The sequence below is a fragment of the Monodon monoceros genome, unplaced genomic scaffold (assembly GCF_005190385.1).
Source record: "Monodon monoceros isolate NGI ecotype Baffin Bay Population unplaced genomic scaffold, NGI_Narwhal_1 Super_Scaffold_18, whole genome shotgun sequence".
NCBI classification, from domain to species: domain Eukaryota; kingdom Metazoa; phylum Chordata; class Mammalia; order Artiodactyla; family Monodontidae; genus Monodon; species Monodon monoceros.
In genome coordinates, this window is record NW_021703774.1 from 25303546 (window position 1) to 25326909 (window position 23364).

Genomic DNA, 23364 nt, shown 5'->3' on the forward strand with positions numbered 1-23364 from the left:
ATGAATGTCTGTATGACCACTTAGTTTGCATTCTAATTAGGTTTCATATCCAAATGGTATCTGATGCATCTGTTAAAACTATGAAGAGCCAATTTTAGTCCGACATGGTAAGGACCTTTGGGAGTTGCTGAGAACTAACCAGGCAATCACAATCGACAGTCAGGAGAAGCATCTAAGAGGGCTTCCTGGAAGAAGTGTCAACTAGCTGATACCCAACAAAAAAGGAGTTAGCCAGATGAAGAGCGAGAGGAGAGGAGTCAGCAGCCTTCTGTGCACAGGGAACAGGATGTTCAAAGGCCCAGAGTAAAAAGAGGGAGGATGGTTGGTGCCTTAGAGCCTTGTTACTGAAAGTGTGGTCAGTCATTGGGAAGGTCGTCAGAAATGCGTCATCAGAGGCCCAATCCCAGGCCTATGGAACCAGAATCTGCATTTTAACAAGATCACCAGTGCTTCTTATGCACACTGAAGTTTGAGGGGCACTGCTTTCTTAGGGGACCTAACTGTAATCTAAGAGGAGTGGCAGCAGGGGAGTGGTTGCAGGTGATGCTGTCAGGTTGTGTAGGGCCTCTTGCGAACCACGAGGATTCATAATGGAAGTGGAAGGATCTGAGGTGCTCTAAGCAGGGGAGGAACATGGCCAGGTGTGAGGAGATGGGTGTAACAGAGTGGGTATCCTCCCCCGAGAAAACAGTCGCACCTGGGGTGAGGCAGGTACTTATCAAAATGAACACCTATCTAAAAAGGAGGCATCTGATAAAACGAGAAAAGAGAGCCTATAGCTACAGACTGGAAAACCGGATTATTCTGGATATGAACCAGGGTCCTCCCAGGTCATTCCCACCTCTACTGTCAAACAGCGAGGGAGAAACACTCCCAACAGGCATGACATCCTGAAAAGGCGAACTGGAACTCCTCTTGGCTTCCATGGTTCCAGCAATTATATCATGGTTCCAATTAGAAAGTGGTTATTAGTTTTTCCTACAGCACTACTAGTCCGGCTGTGAACCAGTGCCAGAAACACAGTTTATAGAGCCATAAACAGCCCCAGTAATGGCTGGAGCTATTTGTGCAAAGCAGTAAACATTTCCGCTTGTTGCTAAACAAAAGAAAGATGGTATTTTCTTTTTTGTTTTGAAAGGGGCGTAAAGAAAGTGAATTCAATTTCCCCCAAATGCTACAACTGTGGTTCCTGTTCATTGTCAATTAGATTCAAGGTACAAATATTTAGGTTGGGCGAGCAGCTGCCCTGCAGCTGCAGGCCATAAAGTTCCAGTCCACTTTAAAGTAAACACTTGCAAGCCTCCCCCGGTTGCATGTTGAGTGAGTCATGAGGTGAACTGCCCCAGCTACCGAGGTAGGGATGAGCCACCTTGGAGCCAGCCAAGCCCCAGAAGCAATCACCTGCGTGCCACAGATGGGGTCCTCGCACAGGTACACGCCCGGAGACTGGCCGTCCTGCAGGCTGCCCGTGGCCACCTCTGACAGCAGGTCCCGAAGGTTCTCTTCTTTGCCCCACACCTCCACGGCTGAGATCCGCACTGAGAAACGGGCTCCGGTCTTTTCTTTCCGTTCATTTATCAGCTTGAAGAGCCAAGAGATGGCACAGGGGATGATGCCAAGGTTCTGCATGGAATCGTCTTTTCCGATCATGGTGTAGGATTTTCCTGGGAGAGCGAGGAAAGAAAGAAAAGCAGCTTGAGTGTCCAGGCATCATTCTATAGTCTCAAGAATAGATGCCAAGGATGCAGAAGAAAGGCATGGGGAGTGGGGAATGGGAAGAAAGGAAAGGAAAAGGTGAGAGAAATATTAAACATTTGACATTTCCAAGTACTATTGATGGAATAGCTATAATAAAGAATGTGAGAGCCCCAACTAATGACAAGATTAAATCACAGTTGACCTTGAGGAGAGGATCTCAAACATTACAAGCTATCCAGTTTCCGTACTGTTTTTCTCATGGTGGGAAGGCAGAAGCCTTTCATCACTGATATGGTTCTTTTTATCACCACCCCACAGATTCACTCCACATACTTACACTTCATATCCTTTTTCAAGTTAAATGCTGTGTATATTTTGCATGGGCAAATTCCATTAAAATCTGGATCACTGCTTTGATCAGAGATCAGGAAGACCGAAGTGGCAGTGAGATGAAATGGGCTTTCCGACCTGGCCTAGAACTGGCTCCATCATTGCAAAGCTGCTGTTGGAAGCTCTGCCCAGGGACACTTTTTGGAACTCCCCAAATTACTAACTTATCAAGCATGTAAAGTGAGACCTGGTGAGCAGATGGCCACAGGTCAGGATTAAGAAGGCACTTCAAGGGGATTCAGTCATCAAACCCTCACAGAGGTGTGTGGCGGCCGCCTTTCCCAGGTGCTTCAGCACAGGTGGATTCCCGACAGCTGGGTGGTGGGAAGCAAGGATGCTGGCAGACTGATCTCCTCAGACAGGTGCTAATGTGGTCTGGCCTTTGCTTGGTGGCTGCTCCTCTGGCATTATGTTGAACCCAGGTCCTCTGGGGAAGGGGAATCCTCTCTGCTCCCCAGCAACCCCTGCTCAGGAAATGTAATTTTCCTGCTGGCTTTCTGGGCGTGACCCTGACCTGGACCGAGTGGGAACAACCCCACTACTCCTTTTGTGCATTTCGTGGACTCTAAGGCTTTCCTAGATGACTGGGAATCCACTTAGGATGAGCATCTATATTTCAGAAGTAGAAATGGTTATTCATGATTATTCAATTCAGCACCTGCGGGAAACCACCTTTCCCTTCATCCGAGGACTCTGGGTACAATACAGAAGAATGGATAAAGTGATTGGGAAATCCAGCAAGCAGCATGAAAAAGTAAAGCTCTCACTGACCCAGCTTGGCGTGGCCGAAACAGAACACACAGCCATCCGCCCCGTTGACCACAGACTGGATCACCTCTGCCACGGTTCCAGCACACACTTCCGCCTGGCAGACACAAGAGGAGACACAAACTGTGAGTCGACCATTAACAATGGAAACTTGCACCTGCTCTCCTGGGACTCAGGGTCCCAGAGCCATGGCATTTCCAGATGGGTCGGCTCTAACGCAGTTCTGGAGGTGCGCAGAACCCTTCGTACTTCCCACTCCCTCGCAAGCCTGAGCATTACACACATTAAAAGCAAACCACCCTTCTGCTAATTTGTGGTACATTTCAGCTGCTGTCTCTGCAGGCCAGGCACGAACAGGCTGGAACGGGAACGCAGAGTGCTTTCATGGACCTTATGCCATTTTGGCCTCCTCCCCGGGCAAGTATTTAAATATTCCATTCACCCTCTGCTATTTAGATCCTTCCTTTACACACACACACCTCCACCACCACCACACGCACACACTCAGAGCTTATGAAATGGCTAGGTTTGTTAGAGGGTAAAGGGTGATGTGCCATTTCAGGAAAGTGACCTTGGGATACATTATGGTTCTAATCTAAGCAGGAGGTTTGTGATGCATGTCTGCTTTGTCTTCCTGATAACTCTCTCCTCTTTCTCCATCTACATCCTTCTCTTTTCAAAACCAGAATTTTGGGCTTCCCTGGTGGCACAGTGGTTGAGAGTCCACCTGCTGATGCAGGGGACGCGGGTTCGTGCCCCGGTCCGGGAAGATCCCACATGCCGCAGAGCGGCCGGGCCCGTGAGCCATGGCCGCTGAGCCTGGGCTCTGCGACAGGAGAGGCCACAACAGTGACAGGCCCGCGTACCGCAAAAAAAAAACACCAAAAAACAAAACAAAAAACCCAGCCTTTTCTTTCTTTCTCTCTAGATACATTCAATGTATACACTGTTAATCACCATTGGTCAGTATGTTACAATGGGTGGTCTTCAGCCTGTTATGTGTCTCATCTCCAATGTGATTATTACATCCTTAGACAGAGGCCAGTCTCTTGGTAACGTTTTGTATTTCCCCATTAACACCCAATACAGCACTCTGCAAATGATAAGAAAATCAATTTTGTGAACCAACTTGGGGGTCTGGGAAATCTCTCTGGTTAGCATCTGAGGCTTTCACAGCAGCAGGAGGAAGAATCACTCGCCGTGTGCTGCACCTTCCTTTCTCCCTCAGCACCAGAGTCAGATCTGGAAGCTTTCAGAGGACGTGCAAACCCGGAGCTCAGTGGGCATCGGAGCAACGTGCCTCCCAGTGGGAATCTGAGAACTGCAGCCTCGGCACTGAATGTCGTTATTCAGCTCCAGGTTGCAACAGCACAATGAACCTAAGTGTTCGAAAATCCATGTTCTCTCCCGAACCGAAATTGAAAAACCACACTCCTAACAACTGTCAGTTGTTCTGGTGATGGCCTCAGCAGCTCTGCTGGGGGCTCCTCCTGAGTGAAGCGGGTGGCAAGATGAGGCTGCGGTGGGGACCACAGTATCTGTCTCACCCCCAGGGCCTAGGCAATGAGAGTCCGGAGCTAAACCCTGAGACTGAGGTGGAATCTTGATGGAATTTGCTGCAGGTGCCTCTGCAGAGCCAGGAGAAGTTATCACCAAATGAACTCTGCCTTCCTCGGACATAAAGTGAGATGGGGGTTAGGAGGCTGAGAGCCCACCTTGAGCCATACATAAAACAAACTGTATTAGATTCAAGGTCAGCAAAGAGAAAGATGGTTGTGTGTGGACCAAATCCGCGCACATTACTGAATCACCCGTCCAAAGGCCTGAGGACAGAGAGAAACGGGAGCAGCCTCACAGGACACAGGTTGGGCAGGCCTCCCCTTGCAGAATTCTTGTCCAGTGTCCACTGAGAAGACAGCGGTCAGCAACACGTCCATCTGGTGTTTTAGCTGACAATGGCCCCTGGAGGCTCTTTGCTGTCTTTCCCCTTGAGCCTAGAGAAGCAGGAGCCTTCCCAAGTGGACTCCACAGGCAGGGCTGGGTGTGCAGGAAGCCTGTTGCCCACCAGCAGGACTCTGTTCTGCTGCCCACCCTTCCTGGTGATGATGGAATGTTTGTGTTCCCCTTACCCCACCAAGTTCATATGTTGAAACTGAATATCCAATGTGATGGTATTTGAAGGTGGGGCCTTTGGGAGGTGATTAATCATGAGGGTGGAGCCCTCGTGGAGGGGATTAGTGCCCTTATAAAAGAGGCCCCAGAGTCCTCCCTGGATCTTCCACAACGGACGTAGCGAGAAGACATCTGTCTATGAATCAAGAAGGGGCCCTCACCAGATCCTGAATCTGCCAGCTCCTTGATCTTGGACTTCCAACCTCCAGGACTGTAAGAAATAAATTTCTGTTGCTTATAAGCTACCCAGTCTGTGCTGTTTTGTTAAGGAAGTGAAAATGGACTAAGACACCTCCCCAAAGCCAGAACCAGCAGAGGTATGCCCCAGCAATGGGCAGCTGGTGACCGCCGAGGCCAGTGGAGGGTACTGAGTGTGGCTTATAAGGAGGATGTCCTTAAAGACCGGGTAAAAGCAAAGTTCATGACCGCCTTGGGCCACGGTGGTTGCTGCTGCCTCACAGGCCAACAACAAGGGCCTGAGAGCAGAGGCCCATTCTGTACGCTTTCCTGCTTTCCTGCTCCGGAGGCTCAGAGGGTGCTCCTTCCCAGGGGCTGAGGCTGAACACGCCGGCAGCGTGATATTACTATGAACAATGACAACAGCATGGTAAAAACAGTAGCATTTGTTGCACACTCACTGTGTTCTGCCTCTGCTCTAAGCACCTCACGTGTATCCACACAGTGAATCACAGCAGCCCAATGAGGCACATTTTGAACTTGTCTTCATTTTATGGATGAAGACGCTGAGGCCCAGAGAGGTAGAGTGACTTGCCCAAGGACACACTGCTAGTAACTAGTGGATAAAATGGCGAGAGGGCAAAGATACAACACCATCCTGAGCAGGACGCAGATCGGTTAATAGGAAGACTCCAGGACAGATGTCCACTCAGGAAAGAGTCTGTGAATGAGAGACTGAATGTTTGAGTCTCAGTTTCCTTGTCTGTAATGCGAAAACAGCACTACCTCCCTTTTCAATACCACAGAATTCCAGGAAGAGTAGAATGGGTTAATGTATATGAAACTTCTTGAAAACTACAAATTTATACAGAAATGTAATTTATTATATTGGAAATGTAACAAAAGCAAGCATACTGAAGCAATAGCAACTGTAAGAGTGAGCACATGAGCTCTGGAACCAAGTGTGAAATGTAAGCAAAGACTAGCAATAAAAATGGCTCCCTTTTCCGGAATAAATCTAAAACTCATTAATAGTCCACACTTAATTTAGGGTTTGCTTTGGAATTCTTACGACTTAGGGGGATTTGCTTTTGAGAAGTTTTAACTGTGTTAATTAAATTACTTGTAGGCCATTTATTAGACCCAATGTCAGGGTTAGATTAGTGACCCCACTGGGTGGTACAACATACAAAAAATGTAACGAGGAGAAAACCTACAGAACTTATTCATAGAGTACTTTGTCTTCTCATGGTAAAACTCTTTGGGAAAACCACACGCTTAGCTTGCTAATGAATGGAGCCTATAATACGTGCTGAGTGCCTATGGTGTCTGTGTGAACATCGCTACTTCCTATACTCAGATACCACATGGAGGAAATTAGCAAGAGCTGCAAATGGTACCCATCAGCACCCTGTCTTCAGGTTCTTCTCTAGGCTATTGGTTACCCGAGTGCACACTGTTTTGTTTAAATCTTGGGAAGTGCTGGAAATTTATCAGGAAGATGCAGGTGTCTGATGCCAAAATGCAGGCAAAGTAGGCCACTGTACACCTATAACCTGGGTTATAGATGTCTACTAGAAGATCCAGTTGCACCAATTCATTGCAGATGAATTGCACCAGATGGTGTAAGTGAATCTTCTAGTACACATCTGTTCTATTGGGATTGGTTCCAGGAGCCTTGGTTAAGGAATCTTGGCACCCTGGTCCCCCAAGAAGCCTCCAAATTATACTCATAACAGACTAACAAAAATGGCCACAATTCTCCACCCCTCCCTGTGTGTGTGCCCCTTGCAATATGACTTCGCAGCTCCTCCAGTCAAGAGACAGAGCCTCTTCCCCACTCCTCGAATTTGGACCAGTCGCATTCAGCAGAAGTGATGATGTGTCAATTCCGAGCCTAGACCTCAAGAGGCCTGCAAGCTTGGATCCTCTCGTTGCCTTGAGAGGAAGCCCAAGACAGCCTGCTGGTTGATAAGAGACAACATGGAAGACAGACCAGGTGACCTGGCCAAGGCCATTCTGGACCAGCCTAAAACTAGCCAACCCTCAAACATGTGATAGCATCCAGCCAAGATCAGTAGAGCTGCCGACCCAACCCAGAGCTGATCACTGACACACAGGTGAGCCGAGCTAGGAGCAGAGGAATGCTCAGCTGACCTCCAGACTCATGAGCAATAATAAATACTTATGGTTTTAATCCACTAGGCTTAGGGTGGTTTCCAATGCAGCAATAGCTAACCAACACACCAGCTATCCCCAGCCTCTCTTCTTCCTCTCCACTCCCCTGACGCAGGCCACAGGACTGCACGTCAGCCTCAGTTTCCCTGCCTAGCACTCCAGGTCCTCAGTAGGACTTGCCCTCTATGGAGCCCTAGAACCCTGCCTAATTCTTTATTTTTTCTAAATTTTTTTTTGATGTGGACCATTTTTAAAGTCTTTATTAAATTTGTTACAATATTGCTTCTGTTTTATGTTTTGGTTTTTTGGCCAAGAGGTATGTGGGATCTTAGCTCCCTGACCAGGGATCGAATTGGAAGGCGAAGTCTTCACCACTGGATCGCCAGGGAAGTCCCAAACCCTGCCTAATTCTAACCCAGCTCCTTGAAACATCTTTCCCCTTCTTACATGCTCACACCCAGAAGCCCAGGCAGGAGTGGGGTCTTAATGGACCAGTGGCCAGCATCTCGATGCAGCTGTACCCGAAACTTCCAATTCTGCCTGCTCTCTTCCTGCTTCTGTTTGCCATCCACTGATTGGCTCTCTCTTCCTTCTCTCCAAGAGTATGTTTTGTTGAAATCCTGGCACAACAATCCTGCCCAAGGTGTGACACCAGCGATTCAAAAGGACTGAACTATTCAATGGAACTCAAATTGGCTCCCGAAAGTTGTTGTGTAGACAGTGGAAGTGACCCATCAGGGTGCTCTGGAAGATACCCTCCCAGCTCACAGGTCCTAGTGAATAGTTAAAGCTTCTTGAAACTAATCAATATCGCCTGAGCCTGAGAAGGGGTTGTACCCACCTGAGAAGCATCTTGTGGAAAAACCGCATCAAAGGCAAACATCTTAGGAGGAACTTGGTTCCCTCTCTTTTGGAAGGCATTTAGACCTCCACATGTCAGGGGGTCATACAAGGTGATCTGCTTCTTTCGTGGGTCCACCTTTAAGAAAGAGCTGGATTCCGAGGTATCGCGAGCCAACGTGGAACAAATGCGAAGCATGACTTTCACCTGTTAAGAAACAAAAGCAGGAAATGACAGGGATTAAGACAGCTGGATACTTTATGATGGAGCACCTTTACGTACTCTGGAGACACAAGTATACGTGGCAGCATGGAATCTTCTCGTGACAAATTATGATAAAATGCACAATGAATTAGCAACATAACCCTCAGCGGGTCATGGGAAAACTCAATTTATTTATAATTACCAGGTAGAATATTTTGATACGTCCGTTACTTTATTACAGAACTGGCACATCATGTTCTTTGTCTTCCTGTTAATATAAATAGAAAATTAACTGTACCCAGGTGGCCCAATTACTTAGATGAAAAGGTAATCTGGACTGCCAAGCTTTGGGGGGGGCTGGTGTAGTTCCCTTGAAGCTCACAGATCAATAAACCCTGTACATAAAAGTTAGCTCCGTAATTTACTCCTTGAGCCTTGCCCGTCAGGACTCTTAGAGACAAAAACCCACAGTTATTAGCGTCATCATTAGAAGCCTGTGAAACGGCCTGTTTTTAATGGCCAGCATTTGAAATGTGTTCCAAGGGGCAACAGTGATAAAAGACTTGTTTGAAACATGTTATTTGGAATCCCATTGAGTGCAGAGAAATGATCGTTTCAAGGGATGAAAGTGCGTCTCTGTGGGAAACAGGCAGCAGTGCCCCTTTAACCCACCTCCTAAGTCATTGAACATGGACATTTCTAGGGCTCAGCCCAGCTCAGCCCCACCCCGGGGCCGAGCGGGGTACTTGTGGGAATGGACTGCTTGCCCTAGAGTTCTGAAGTGAGCAGAAGTCAAGTTGAAGCCACACACACATTTCTAGAGGCTCAAATCCCGGGGAAATGGTCAGCATTTGCTCCCTTACCAGCTCTTTGTTACTGCGTTGCTACTTCACCTACTCGATGAGCCAGGCACTGAGCTAGGCACTGGGAATGCAGAAGACACATAATACATAGAGGAGCAGGGCACACAGACACAGAGACAGGAGATTTTTGTAATACGATGTGGCAAATCCTGATGCTATATTCAGGGTTATTTTTAAATTCCTCTCTGTGTCATGCCCTCTTCATCCAATCAATGTTCAGGCCTGAAGAAATCTCAGTCATGCAATTTTGGGGAAAGGGATTGTAAAATTTTACATAAAGGATTTCAAACATACAGAAATGCTCAGAGAATAATGTACACTGTGCATACCGAGTGAGGTTACCCTCCTGCTTATCTCAGCCGTGTCTGCTGAGGCATGGGAACTGACCTGCAGTGGGCAAAGCTGAAAGGTAAAGAATTCCTAGGGCGCTGGACTCATTGGATGGGCTTGCACTGTGTCCCAGCTGGGCTTGTTCTTATCACTTAAGAATAGTACTCAGGTGTGGATCCGGAGGCCGGGGAGGGGGCGGGTGTCATGGTGGAAGGTTGGCATGAGGCTGACCCCTCAAGGTGCAAATCTTGGTTTTCTCTCTGAGGTCATACAATGGTACCTGCCTTTTCCTGAGGGTCTATGGTGTGCTAAGGCTGTGCTGTTATCTATGGTATCTTATTTAATCCTCCCAACAGGCCAGTGCATAGGCGTCCAGATTTTATAGATGAGAAAACAGATGCTACAGAAATTGCGGGTGGAAAGGCTAGGCTCTGATCCCACCTCTGACTCCAAAACCCATACCTTTTCCATTATGCCAAGTATTGCCTCCTATACACAGTCAAACTTCTCGGAACCTCAGTTTTCTCACCTGTATATTAGGGACAACATCACCTATCTCATGGGACTGTTGTGGGAATGAAATGAATTGACATGTGAAGTGCTGAGCACAGGGTAGGCGCCGGACTCCTTTTTCTCCTCCTCTTCTCTGTATTGCCACAGTCTGAATCACGATATCCTAGCATTTTCCAATCACGGTGTGAATGATAAGGTTTTAGAACTCCTTGCCCTGGACTCAAAAACAGGATGCCATGGGGGAATCACTGCAGATGGAGCTGGGTATTAAGTGCTGGGCCTTAAAATGCTCCTGTTAGGGGCTTCCCTGGTGGCACAGTGGTTGAGAGTCTGCCTGCCGATGCAGGGGACATGGGTTCGTGCCCCGGTCCGGGAAGATCCCACATGCCGCAGAGCGGCTGGGCCCGTGAGCCATGGCCGCTGAGCCTGCGCGTCCGGAGCCTGTGCTCCGCAACGGGAGAGGCCACAACAGTGAGAGGCCCGCGTACCGCAAAAAAAAAAAAAAAAAAAAAAAAAAATCTCCTGTTAGTAAAACCCATCAAGTCTCACACATAGTCATTGCGTGTATGACAATAACCATCACTTCTGTCTACATTCCATTCTGGCAATTTTCTTGTTCATCATGAATGTCTCCAATCTTATTTCAGTTCCATTCATTACTATAGATTTGCCCCACTTACACAGCAGGTGTGCTAAGAGCATGTATTCAAACTGCAACTTTTGGTAGGTGTCTGGGCCCTCTGGTCTTTCTTTCTTTTTTTTTTGTGGTACATGGGCCTCTCACTGCTGTGGCCTCTCCCGTTGCGGAGCACAGGCTCCGGACGCGCAGGCTCAGCGGCCATGGCTCACGGGCCCAGCCGCTCCGTGGCATGTGGGATCTTCCCAGGGCACGAACCCGTGTCCCCTGCATCGGCAGGCGGACTCTCAACCACTGCACCACCAGGGAAGCCCCCCTCTGGTCTTTCTGTAAGCAAACCTCCCAGCCCAGACCCTGAACACTACAAGTCAAGGATGATGCAACCCCAGGCAGAACTGATGGGGTCACATGGCCCACTGCTTTTCTATTTCACAACTTTGCATGCAATTTCTGGGTAACTAGAGGTGCTGAATGTACAATATGAACTAAGCCAGGCAACAGCCCGCAAGGAGAAGCAGCAGAGAAGGGGCTGGATCAGTGAGCCATTTGTCCAGGGGGAAGGCTCCTGAATCTTAATGAACTTCTGAGCCTGCAGTTCAATTTCTGCAGACAGGCTGCAGATCCCAGCTTCTGGTCTGACCAAGGAGATATGCAGCTCTTTAAAAATCCACTGAATTCCGGGCTGAGGGAAATGCCACACTCCATTCTCTCCTTTGTAATTCATTTAAATAAATGGATAATTTTTTTCCCCTTAAAGGAAGGAAATTGGGTTTCTCTGCTTCGTTTCTTTGTGTCATTATTCCTTGAGCCCAGCACTGCACTTCCTGCTAATCCTCTGTAATTAAAGTGCTTAGGAGATACCACTTGTGATCAAGAAAGTCTCCCGACTTCTTGCCAGGAGTTTGTGCTTTTGTTGCAAACACTGGTAGGTTTTTGGCAACATGTACGTCAACCCTCCCTCTGACTGCTGCCCTGGGTACAGGGTACCCGCAGCTGTCAACGTGCATAGCCTTCTCCCCAGCTCTCGGGGTCCAGGGGACTGTCACTATTTTAGGCCCAGCAGCAGAGGAGCTAGAGAGGCCCAAAGTGGGGGAGCGTGGGCCTGACGCCCTGACTCTCTGGGACTAGCTTAGCAGGTCACCTACCAAAGCTCTCCCTGATTGGGAGCCCGCTTCGCCGCAGTTATCTAATTATTCAGTGGATGGTGGCAGACAGCGGTTGCTCCAGGCAGCACTTGTCCTCCTGTCCTGTTCATTAATCATTCCAGCGCCCCCTACTGGATGGCCCGGCAGGACTGATGGAGAGCGGATACGTGAGACTCGCAGAGCTTTGCGCCTGAACTGGACAGACTCTCCATCAACATGAAGCAGCGCCGGCTGCCACAGCCTTCGGCGCAGCCCACTGACAGGCAGATCCGCCCACGTGGTCACCCAGACTCCCTCCCCCCGCCGCCCCCCCCCCCACCCCGTCCTGAGGCTCAGTGCACAAGCGCACGGTTGAGGACCAGGGAGGTTCCTCGCTGCCTGTCTCTCTATCCCCAAGCTGTCCAGCCGCAGGCTCTCTTCAGACTATATGGCCCAGGAGGGCTGGGGGCAAATTTGACCATCCGAAGGGTCCCTCACCAGTCAGAGAAAGACTACAGACGATGGTGGGGTAGTGGGACACAGAGAGGACACAGCAATCCTCAGTATCAGAATTATCTTTACCTTCCACATCTACTCTTAAGTTCCTAAAACACATCTGGAAATGGTTCTCCAAGGCACACAGAGGCATGTGAGATGGGTTCACCAAAATCTGCCAGCAGGAAGAATGGTGGGGCAAGTAGGGCGGGTGAGACCATCAGAAGGGATTCTAGACCCAAAGGAGCCATCTCCCGAGACAGAACAGCCAAACTGCAGAGCCAGGGGAGCACTGACAACTCAGTCCGGCGTCCTGTGTCCCTCTCGCTGAGGCAGAGTGGCAGCGATGGTGACACTGAGACTCCCGGTGATGCATGTAAGCCATGTAAATACCCACCGTCCCATCTCTCAAGGGCGATTTAGCCTCAGATGAGTGAGAGCGAAGCCCAGGCGAGAGACTGAGTTGACGTCCAGCCCTGCCTGATGACAGCGACTGGGAAGGCCGAGGCAGTGCCGCGCTGCCCTCAGCGCAGCCCAGGAAGCCTTCCTTGGTTTCTACGTATGTTTGGATGGGATTCAGCTCTTGAGGGAAAAACACAGAGGGATAACAAAAGGGTCCATTGTACCTAAAGTACATCTCCTTTCTTACAGGTTCCAGGTGTGATGGGCACTGCCTGCTAGGAGCCAGGAGACTGGGTTCTTATCCAAACACCACCACCATGGTGTGGCTGTTCACCTAAGGCAGGGGCCTTGGTTTCCTTATCCCTAAACTGGGCCAGCTGTGTCACCTCCCTTGCAGGACAGGTGTGAAGAAATAAAGAAATAAAGACAGACTCTAGAGCAACATACAAGTATGAAATATCATTCTTCAAAGAAAAAAGGAAGGGAGGAAAAAAAAGAATGAATTCATATTCTTCAAACCAACTAGTATAAAGTAGACTTTCTACATCAAATTAATAGCATGAGAAGCCTTTCTCCAAGGCTTCATTTTTTTTAATTAAAGGAAAAAAGTATTTAATGAACATACATATCCACAGTGACGAGAGACAAAGAATAAAATATTCTCCTTCTTCCTCCCCCCGCCCCAAATTAAAGAATATACAGTCTACTTACATCTTCTGTAAAGGTGAGTAATCCATGTAAAATTTGATCTGAGGCTCTAAAAGCTAAATGAGGTATTGACCTTATTTTATTCCTTTCTTTTCTGTCTTGATCACACGTGATAGATGTACTCACATTGTCTACTTATGGTACATTAGCCACTTCAGGAAAATTCTCCAACCATTCCAAGTAAGATGACTGAAGAGACAGGAACCTTAAACAGTATATACTTCTCGATATGTATTCTTCTCAACACACTCACTTTTCTGATCTACCAAGAAATGCAGGAACCTTCCATATTCTTCTATGCTTAGGACATTCTGACAAATCTATTGTAAAAGATTTTTACAATAGTGCCAATTTCTAAAACACACTGCAAGTGATTAAGGGTGTGACTTTCCAGCCAATATTTAAAGAGTGGTTTCCTCCTTATAACGTAATGTAAGATTCTATTGCTAATCCACCACTGGCACACTGAAACCCACAAATATGACTTTCTTTCCCCCTTTTGATTTGCCAAATGTGCATGCTTAACCTGATACGAGAGACAGGCAAAGATGTTTTGTAAAGAAACAAATTAAAATTGGGTTTTAGAACAGGAGAAAGTTTAAACACTTTTCTGGTAAAGTTTCTAGAAATAATCTGAAATTACTTTTTCTAAAGGAAGGTCTTGATGATTTCATGTGCCTGAAAGCTTCCAGAAGTTTTTTTGTGTGTGTGTGGTACACAGGCCTCTCACTGCTGTGGCCTCTCCCATTGCGGAGCACAGGCTCCGGACGCGCAGGCTCAGCGGCCATGGCTCACAGGCCCAGCCGCTCTGCGGCATGTGGGATCTTCCTGGACCAGGGCACAAACCCGCGTCCCCTGCATCGGCAGGCGGACTCTCAACCACTGCACCACCAGGGAAGCCCTTCCAGAAGTTTTTAAGGAGACCATGGAATCAAATTCCAAATAGTAATAATCTTGGAGGTCTCAAATAACTCTGATACTGGGAAGTCCAGGGAGCACCAAGCAGGTGCGTGCTCCCTACATTTACAGAGGGAGCTTTTCAACATTACGTTACAAAGTCATTATTCCATCGAAACATAGTTACTGTTACAGAATCACAGGGTCACACTGAGGGACTCCAGAGATTCTAGGCACAGTTGAGCTGTTAGTGACGGAACAAAATCAGAGTGCATTTCTTTGCATAAAACCACAGTAATAATCCTACATGACATATTCGAAGACCATGGGCTATCTTCACCTGGAGGTCCAGAGCAATTGGATCCAGTGCTGAGTTTGGGGGGTAGAGGGCAGACTTCAGGAGGCTGAGGGCACTCCAGGCCTGTTTGGGGGCAGCATCTGCCCTGTGTTGATAAAATCAATCACTCAGTGGAGGATACTCAAGTGACTTGTCCAAAGCCAGTTGCCTGGCAAAGGTGAAAGGGCAGTGGCCCCTGACCCACTCCTCCTACAGAGAGTGTTCTGGGTCGGAACCAAAGAAAGAGCGCTGTCCTCCCACCAAAGCCAACAGGGCTTGAACCTCTCCCGCCTGGGGCTGGGCCCGCACTGAGCCACCTTTACAGATATGGGGGGGGGGGCTGTCCCTGCACTGTGGGTGGCTGGCTTCTCAGAGGTACCAGTGGCTAAGCTCATGTGGTGCCAGACAGAAAATAATGAGCAGCGATGCTATCAAGAGGAAAGATTTACATTATTCAAAGCCAGGCTGGGAAAGGAGACAAGTGGTGGCATAATAGAGCTAAGTGTGGGAGAACATGTGCGAGACCAGAAACGGGGCCGTAATGAGAGGTGTTCAGCGAAGAAGTGCTTCGGGGAGTGGGGATGGGAGATTCCCTGACGCCCTCCATCACCAGCATCTGTCACCAGGCAGCCATCAGGGGACCACAGTGCTGGAAGGAGGGAGAACGAAGCCAGGGGACAAGTCCTTCCCGTGAGGCTCATGGCCGGGCAGCCTTCGGGAGCGGGGCCCCTTACACCAATTAGCAGGTTGGGAAAAATCTGACTAGGATTCGAGGAGGGAGATAGGCACATTTCAGGGGCTAGTCTGTCAGCAAGGACAGCGACTCTGACAGCAGCCTGTTAGAAAAGGCCCCATCTCTTAGTTCAGTGCTAGGATACTTATTTTAAATGGATAAGCTGTTTAAATATACATCCTGGGACTTCCCTGGTGGCCCAGTGGTTAAGGCTTTGTGCTCCCAATGCAGGGGACCTGGGTTCGATCCCTGGTCAGGGAACTAGATCCCACACACCGCAACTAAGAGCCCGCACGCTGCAAATAAAAGATCCCGCATGCCACAACTAAGACCCGGCACAGCCGAATAAATAAATAAATACATATTAAAAAAAAAAAAAGCTACATCCTAAGACACAGGCATTCTCTGTTAAGTGGGATGTGGGATTCTGACCCTCTCCAATATTAAGAACGCTCACTGTCTGAGTGTCCTCCCTCTGACCACGTGGAGCACAGCCTGGAGCTTCGGAGCACACGCTCTGGAGACCCACTGCCTGGGTTTGAGTTCCGGTTGTACCTTTTACTGATGTGCATCTGTGGACAAGTGACTTAATCTCCCTCAAGCCACATCTAGAAAGATCATGAACTCCGAAGTCAGGACGTCCTGGCTCTTACAAGCTGTGTGACTAGCAACATATTATTTTAACAGTTTCCTCAACAATAAAATGGAGATAATAGCCCCTATCTGGAGGGCTTTATAAGATCATTAAGCAAATAATCATGCTAAGTACTTGGCACAAAGTAGGTCCTCAATAAATAAAAGTTACCATCACACTGAGCCCTCATTCTTGACAGTGCTGTACGAGCCGGCGTTCTCAGGAATCTAGCAGACGATCTCTGCTCTCCCAGCTCTCCCTTTAACCGCCTTTGACCTGGGAGTGCAGAAGACCTAGTCACTAGATTCTTAATTGTTTGTGCCCATAAGAGAGAGCTAGAGAGAGAAAGCATCATCCCACCATACACTACAGAGCTGAGGCTGCAAGGCTTGCCCGAGGCCGCCGAATCTGTATAGATACAGAGTCAGCTTAGGTCTTCCAACTGCCACCCACTCTCTCTGATGCCCGATTTTTGGTAAATCCTGGGTAAGTGACAAATGGAGATTTTTCTGAATACTGGGTAGGAAAACTATTGTGGTTAGTTTCTGGTGATTGTGGTTATTTTATCTTTGGAAATACCCATTCAAAAGATAAAAGATCAGGGAAGAAATTGTTGAGAAAAGCAGCCATGGGCACTCCTTAAATTAGAGTTCTTTCAGGTGGACTCAGTTTGGATTTGGGCACTAATAAGTTATTAAAGGGCCCATTTACCGTAAAGCTCACTCATGGGTTACGACTGGAGAGCTAACTAATAGAGCTGTTGTTAAATCGCGAGCATTCAAGAAACGCTGTGTCTGCTGATGCCAGCTCGTCTGTCACCAAAGATGCTGTTCAGCTTGGCCACCAACAGGGCCAAGGGAAAGCTGTTTTTCTTTTCTGCAACCCAGTTTATTATAAATATGAAGACTTCAGCTTGCTAACCTGACACTTGATTTAGTGTCTTCTGTCCCTCATTACTGGGTTCTCCTTGGTCCCAGGAATTTCACTATCCCGCTGCTTCTGGCCTTTGACCTAGATAAATAACACCCAGAACTCTGAAAATAAGTCAAATCACCCTGTCAGGGGAGTATCCAGAAATACTAGCTACCAGGTCCACCATGGAATTTAGTAAAGCACCATAATAAACAGCGTAGTTATCTAAATTAAAAAGGCAACTGCTGTGATCATCTAATAATTAGCTATGTATTTTTCTGGCATTCATCACTTCAGTCCATTTTCTTTATAAAACTGTCATTTAGGAACACTGTCCATGCTGCTCCCAAGTTCCATTACATATGTGCATCTCTCATGGGATGATAATTTTATTCCTGGCAGCACTCCGTATGGATGAGACCTGAGTAGAACCTAGGGGTGCCAGCATTAGCCCGGGTTCTCAGTGCTTCCTGGGGACAGATGTCAGGTAAGCCAGCACAGAATCCCCTCAAGCTCAGCACTGAGGTTTTTCCAGGCCCACAGGACTGCATGCTTGGTGTTGGGAGAGAAGACGTCCTTCTCCAGGCCCCCAGGGGAGGTCGGGGTCGATGCAGGGGGCCGAGTCCCCTCCTGGAAAAGCCGTGGGCATGATGCACACTCCAGGACTGGGCTGTTTCTCCAGCCTGCAACTCTGCAGCCCTAGTTCTAGGAAAGAGAAGAAGGAGGGACTTGTCCTGGTAAGAAAAAGCACCTGAGGGATCTTCAGGGCCAAGAGGTTGAAATCTGGAACAGTCTTAGCTGGCATTTAGGGTAAATGTAACTTTCATTGAAGCCTGACGTACTCGATGGATTGCCATGCCCAACTCCACATTCTCTTGACCTCACACTAAAAGAGGGAAAGGAGAGGGAAGAAGGAAGCGGGAGGAAGACGTGATGCCAGTACCTTGGTCCCCAAACCCTGGACCCTTAATGAGTCTTAGAGACTTTCATTCTCATTCAATAAAAAAGATGAAGAGAGTTCAATCACAGCAACACTAGCCACAATTACTCCAACGCTTTCGCTGTAAGTTCCTCCGAAAGGCCTCCCTACTCAGTGCATCTGTCCAATTCCACTGAACACGTATGAAACGCACATTATGCACAGAGCCAGGCCAGGGCCGAGCAAGGGAGGCACAGGCGGAGGTGGGAGGGTGAAGAAAGTCAGAACTATGTATAACCGAAAAGGGAGAAGGTGGCATTTCCATTTCAGATCACTTTATTCTCAGGTTTTAGGCTTAGAACCAAAGCAACTTGAATTCTCAGCTTAGCTCCAAAGAGCCCCAGAAGAACTCGATGGGATCTGATAAACCTGGGCAGCCCCTGGAGGTGAAGGACATGCTGATAAGAGGAGGGGGTGACTGAAGCCCAGTGGGGGGCAAAGGGGCAAATGCTAATGAAAATCTCCTACCACCTCTGGCCAGAGGCAAACCACTGACCCCCTCTAATTCCCTTAACTGGCTGTACCTTGGCAGGGAAGCCCTCGCTGGCAGCAGAACACAGGTTCAAAGCAGAATGGTAAATTCTAATATGGAGGATTATTTGGAGGACATGCTTTCTCTTTATTTTCTTAAAATGTTTGTATGAAGAATCAGATGGAGTTTGGGGAGAGAAGTACCAAGTAAATGTGAGATTTACCTAATTGCAGTCTTCTCCAGCGTGGTTATATTAAGAATTGAAAAAAAACCCCAACAAATTCAGGTATATACCCATAATCCAACAACAGTAATCCTCCTTGCCCAGAAGGCTGGGCCTGGGGAGAGGGCCTGGGAGGCGGGGCATTACTCCTGTGGCTGAGGGGCTTCAGCAACCTTTAACGAAAGACACTTGATCAATAAGGCGCACTCCTGCATTTGAGAATTGAAAAGCCATCCTAGCATGCTGTGTCTGAAGCAAACGTCAGAAGCATTTATCATGTTCTGGGGTGGAGGGTCTGAAGCTACAGCTTGCCAAACTATGAAAGTGAACTTCACTTAGGTCCCACAAATACCCTCGACAGGCCCTTTTGCATCGTGTGGAATCAGCTTTTCCTCAAAGATCAGAATGCGTGGGGGAGCTTGATCATGGCTCTGTACAATGGACACCGCCACAGGGCTCTGTCACTGGGAGGTATCCCCATGATAGAACTTTGTTACTGGGCTCCAGCTTACATAGGACTGTTTTATCTTGCCTTCTAGGTGAACCCACAAACTGCCCTCTTTGTATTTCCAAGGAGCCTGAGCTGCTGTCCCCTCAACAGATCATGGTACACAGTTCATCTTGTTTGGACTTAGAAATCTCAGGCTAGAAGAAATTTGCCCAAGGGACACGGACTGGATAAAGCAATGACCAGTGACTCTCCTAGACTCCTGGCCACTCCCCAACTAGTCTAGTGGGGAAACACCCAGAGCAGGAATCAGAAAGCCTCCATCCATTCATTCCTTCGGCATCTGCTGAGCACGTCTCAGTCGGAGCCAGGTACCATGCCAGGCTCTGTGGTTACAGAGCTTAAAAACCAGCTGTTGTCTTCAAAGGGCTTAGTGTATCAGGTGAGATAAAAAGTGTACCAGGTGGTACAAAAGAGCTTTGTCCTGGGAAACCATGAGGGCCCAGTTGGGAGGGGACATTTCCAGTAGGGGAGCAGGGCCAGGAAAGGTTTCCTGAAGATGATGATCCATGAGACTTGGAAGAGGAGTCAGGGTCAGCTAGGCACCTAAGGCAGGGTACGGGCACCCAGGCAGAGGGAGCATGTGGGCAGAGGCTGACTGGTGTGTTGGAACCTGCAAGTAGCTATGGGGCCTTGAGTCAAGTGTCTCATCTTCTCTGTGCCTCGGTTTCCTCATCTATAAAGCGGAGGTGGTAATAATGCCTACACCTCATGGAAGCTCTTATGGGGATTACATGAGCTGATGCATGTGAAGCTCTTGACAAAGAGCCTGGCACACAGTAAGGGCTCAGTGACCATTGTTTTATGATTTCACTCTGATGCTGTTTAGGGTGGGCAGGGTGGAGGAGGGGTAAGAAATTCGACTGCAAAAATAGGTGGATGTCAGATTGTGGAGAGACTTCCTTTCCAAACTGAAAACTTTGTACTTAACTGGGATAATGGGGAGCCGTTGAAGGACAGAGAAGGAAAGTAACTGGGAGGTTCCCATCACTCTGCAATAGAACAACAGCTCTGTAGTCCCGATTTCTCCATCTGTAAACCAGTGCTAACAGCACCACCAACTTTCTTCCACTGTGGGCTGTTAAAAAGTTAAGGAAGAGAGCATTTATGCAACTAGCACTTTAATAGCGTAGCATTTTAGACGTGCTGACCACTTGTTCAATGAGTCTACTGCGGGGCTTGTGTAAATGGCAACTCTGTGCAGAGTCAGGAGTCTGCTGTATGCGTGTGAACTTGGTGCTAGAAGCGGCCACGTTACCTGACAAGGAGAATAATGAACCAGTCAACCAACAAATAAATATTTATTAAAATGCCAATGAGGAACGCATCCTCCTTACCTAGGAAAGCAAAGTGTGCCAAAACATTTGCATTCAAGGAAAGAGCCAGACAGATCTGCTTCAGAACTCTCAAGAAGAGAACGCTCGTTGTACGGTAGTTGTACATAAAGCCACAGGACGTAGACTGCTCTGTTCTACCACGGAACAGACTATGTCGGTGGTTGTTAGGGAACTACCTGACAGAAAAGAACATCTCTTTTCTCCCTAGTAGAGGAGAATCCGCAGCCTTTGCTCCTCCACCCTTGGGATCACGTATTAGCTCACCTATCGGACATTACTCTGTCCTGCAGCTGATTCAGGGTCCCAGTCAGTGACTGGGTTTCTGTCAGTCACACAAGGGACACAACACAGATTCTTTTCTTTATAAACTTGTATGAGGCAATTGGCCACCAGCTACGGTCTCCCTTGGCACATTTTTGTTTTCAGTAACCACGTTCCCGGGAATTGATTTCATATAAGCATGCAAGGTGAAGCTCATGTTTTCTTACTTACAAACAGCAAGGTAGAGACTTCCCTGGTGCCACAGTGGTTAAGACTACGAGCTCCCAATGCAGGGGGCCCGGGTTCAATCCCTGGTCAGGGAACTAGATCCCACATGCGTGCCGCAACTAAGAGTTTACATGCCACAACTAAGGAGCAGGCGAGCAGCAACTAAGGAGCCCGCCTGCTGCAACTAAGACCTGGCACAACCAAATAAAAAAAAAAAAAAAAAACTAAACGAAATTGATTTTAAAAAATAAATAAATAAAGAGGATACTCAAAAGAAAAACAAAAAAACCAGGAAACTACTCAAACTTAAACTACTTGTTGAAACACAGATTTCTGGCCACACCTCCACCCCCCACAGAGTTTCTGATTCAGGAGGAAGTCTGGGGTGGGCCTGAGAATCGGCATTTGTAGCAAGTTCCTGCTGCTGCTGCTGGTCTGGGCCTCACACTTGGAGAACCACTGCTCAGGAGGTATGTTGGCTTCATCCTCATGGAATATTTCCTTCAAACTCCATTGTGGATCAAAAACACGACTGATGTGAATGTTAAATCCAAGGCAAATGACAGTCTTATTAGTTTTAAATACTCTGGGAGCTAAAGAAAGAATGTTTTTGTGCTGTCAAAATAAAACTGGCTTCTGACGCTATTCCATATTTCTCCTTGAGGAAAAGTTCTAAAGTGAAATAAGATAAGTGCTAACCTAGGGAAGGATCAATAGGTTAAGGAACTTTCTACTAAAAGTAGCCCAAATCTTGCATTTATACTTATTTGTTCTGTAGCTTTTTTACCCCATAGCTTTTTTTTAAAATATAAATTTATTTTATTTATTTATTTATGGCTGCATTGGGTCTTTGTTGCTGCACGCGGGCTTTCTCTAGTTGCAGCGAGCGGGGGCTACTCTTTGTTGTGGTGTGCGTGCTTCTCACTGCAGTGGCTTCTCTTGTTGCAGAGCATGTGGTCTAGGCACACAGGCTCAGTAGTTCTGGCTCGTGGGCTCTAGAGCGCAGGCTCAGTAGTTGTGGCACATGGGCTTAGTTGTTCCGCAGCATGTGGGATCTTCCCGGACCAGGGATCGAACCCGTGTCCCCTGCATTGGTGGGTGGATTCTTAACCACTGCACCACCAGGGAAGTCCCCCCCGCCCCAGGCTTTTATTACTGTCACGGAATCATAAGCTTCCCACAACAAAATCCAGACCAACTCTTCCTATAAGTTCTTTTATTTCCCTCTTCCCTCAAACAAACAATTATTTGGGATCTTATTAAAATTATACTCATAAAGAAATCAACATGAAAGGAAGTCAGCAATCGTTCTGAGACCACTTTTCCTCCTGGAGAACATGGTCCTGGCTCTGCAATGTGTGTGACTCTATGGGCATGAGAGTGGACGAGTGTGAGTACATCTGAGGATGATGTTTGACACTTTCATTGAACAATTTCTAGAATCAAAAAGCATGTATGGTTGGGTAGAATGGTCAATATTTATTTCATGTGGAAAACAGTTATTAAAATCTGAAGACTTAGGGTAATTTCACCAGGGAAGGATCCTCTGCTTCCGGATCACAGTTCGTCCAGAACAATGCTTGAATTTGATGGAAGTGTTTCAGAATAAACCAGTCACCAAAAACATGTAACACTCACTGGGTGGGGCAGAGGAAATGCAAATTTTGCTTTGTTGGGTAGGTGAAAACCGGCAACCTTCCAGCCAGTTTGTCCAGCTTTGACGCCCTCAAAGTGAGGATGATGATATAACCCAGATCCAACTTGAATCCCATTTAGGTACCAGAAGATCTCATTATAATACTATCTACCTATAACACAGACCAGATGGCAATGGGCCCTCGGGCAACATTAGAGAAAGCTCTAGTGAACTCTACTTAGAATGAACTGATTTAATAAACTCTCATGCATGATAAAAAAAAAACATTCATCTGTAAAAAGGGAGTAAATGAGACTATGGTGAATTTCCCTCAGAAGACTGAGTGTAGGGTAGAGGTGTCTGGGTAGGACATGATGGCGGCAGCTAAGAGAGAGACTCAGGTGGCTGAGCCCAGGGGCTGATACAAAGAGCTGGCAGTTACAAATGGCAGTTATGTTCTAGGCAAAAAACTCATTTTCAAATTTGTAAGACTATGAGTGCCTTGAAGTAGAGCCTGCATCTCGTTTATCTTCACATCCTCAGTATCACTGATGGTGCCTTTCACTCAGTCGGAGCTCAATTCTACCGTAAGGTTTTAATTTGAGACTTAGAAATTAGAGATGGAAGTATTTGGAAATGGAATCTTTCCTGGGAAGGTTCTGGATGCAGGTGCAAAGGAAAATAAAAGATGATAGGAAGGAAGAGGA

General features: G+C 47.5%; 1 protein-coding gene across 1 annotated transcript in view; it reads right to left on the reverse strand.

The window, feature by feature from the left end:
* Positions 1-23364, reverse strand: part of KIF26B (kinesin family member 26B) — a 490504-nt gene that overhangs the window by 91303 nt on the left and 375837 nt on the right. The window contains exons 6-8 of the mRNA XM_029228705.1: positions 8225-8431; positions 2860-2953; positions 1402-1664 (exon numbers count right to left, since the gene is read on the reverse strand). Of these exons, the coding sequence (XP_029084538.1) occupies positions 1402-1664; positions 2860-2953; positions 8225-8431 (564 nt within the window). The remainder of the gene's footprint in view (positions 1-1401; positions 1665-2859; positions 2954-8224; positions 8432-23364) is intronic.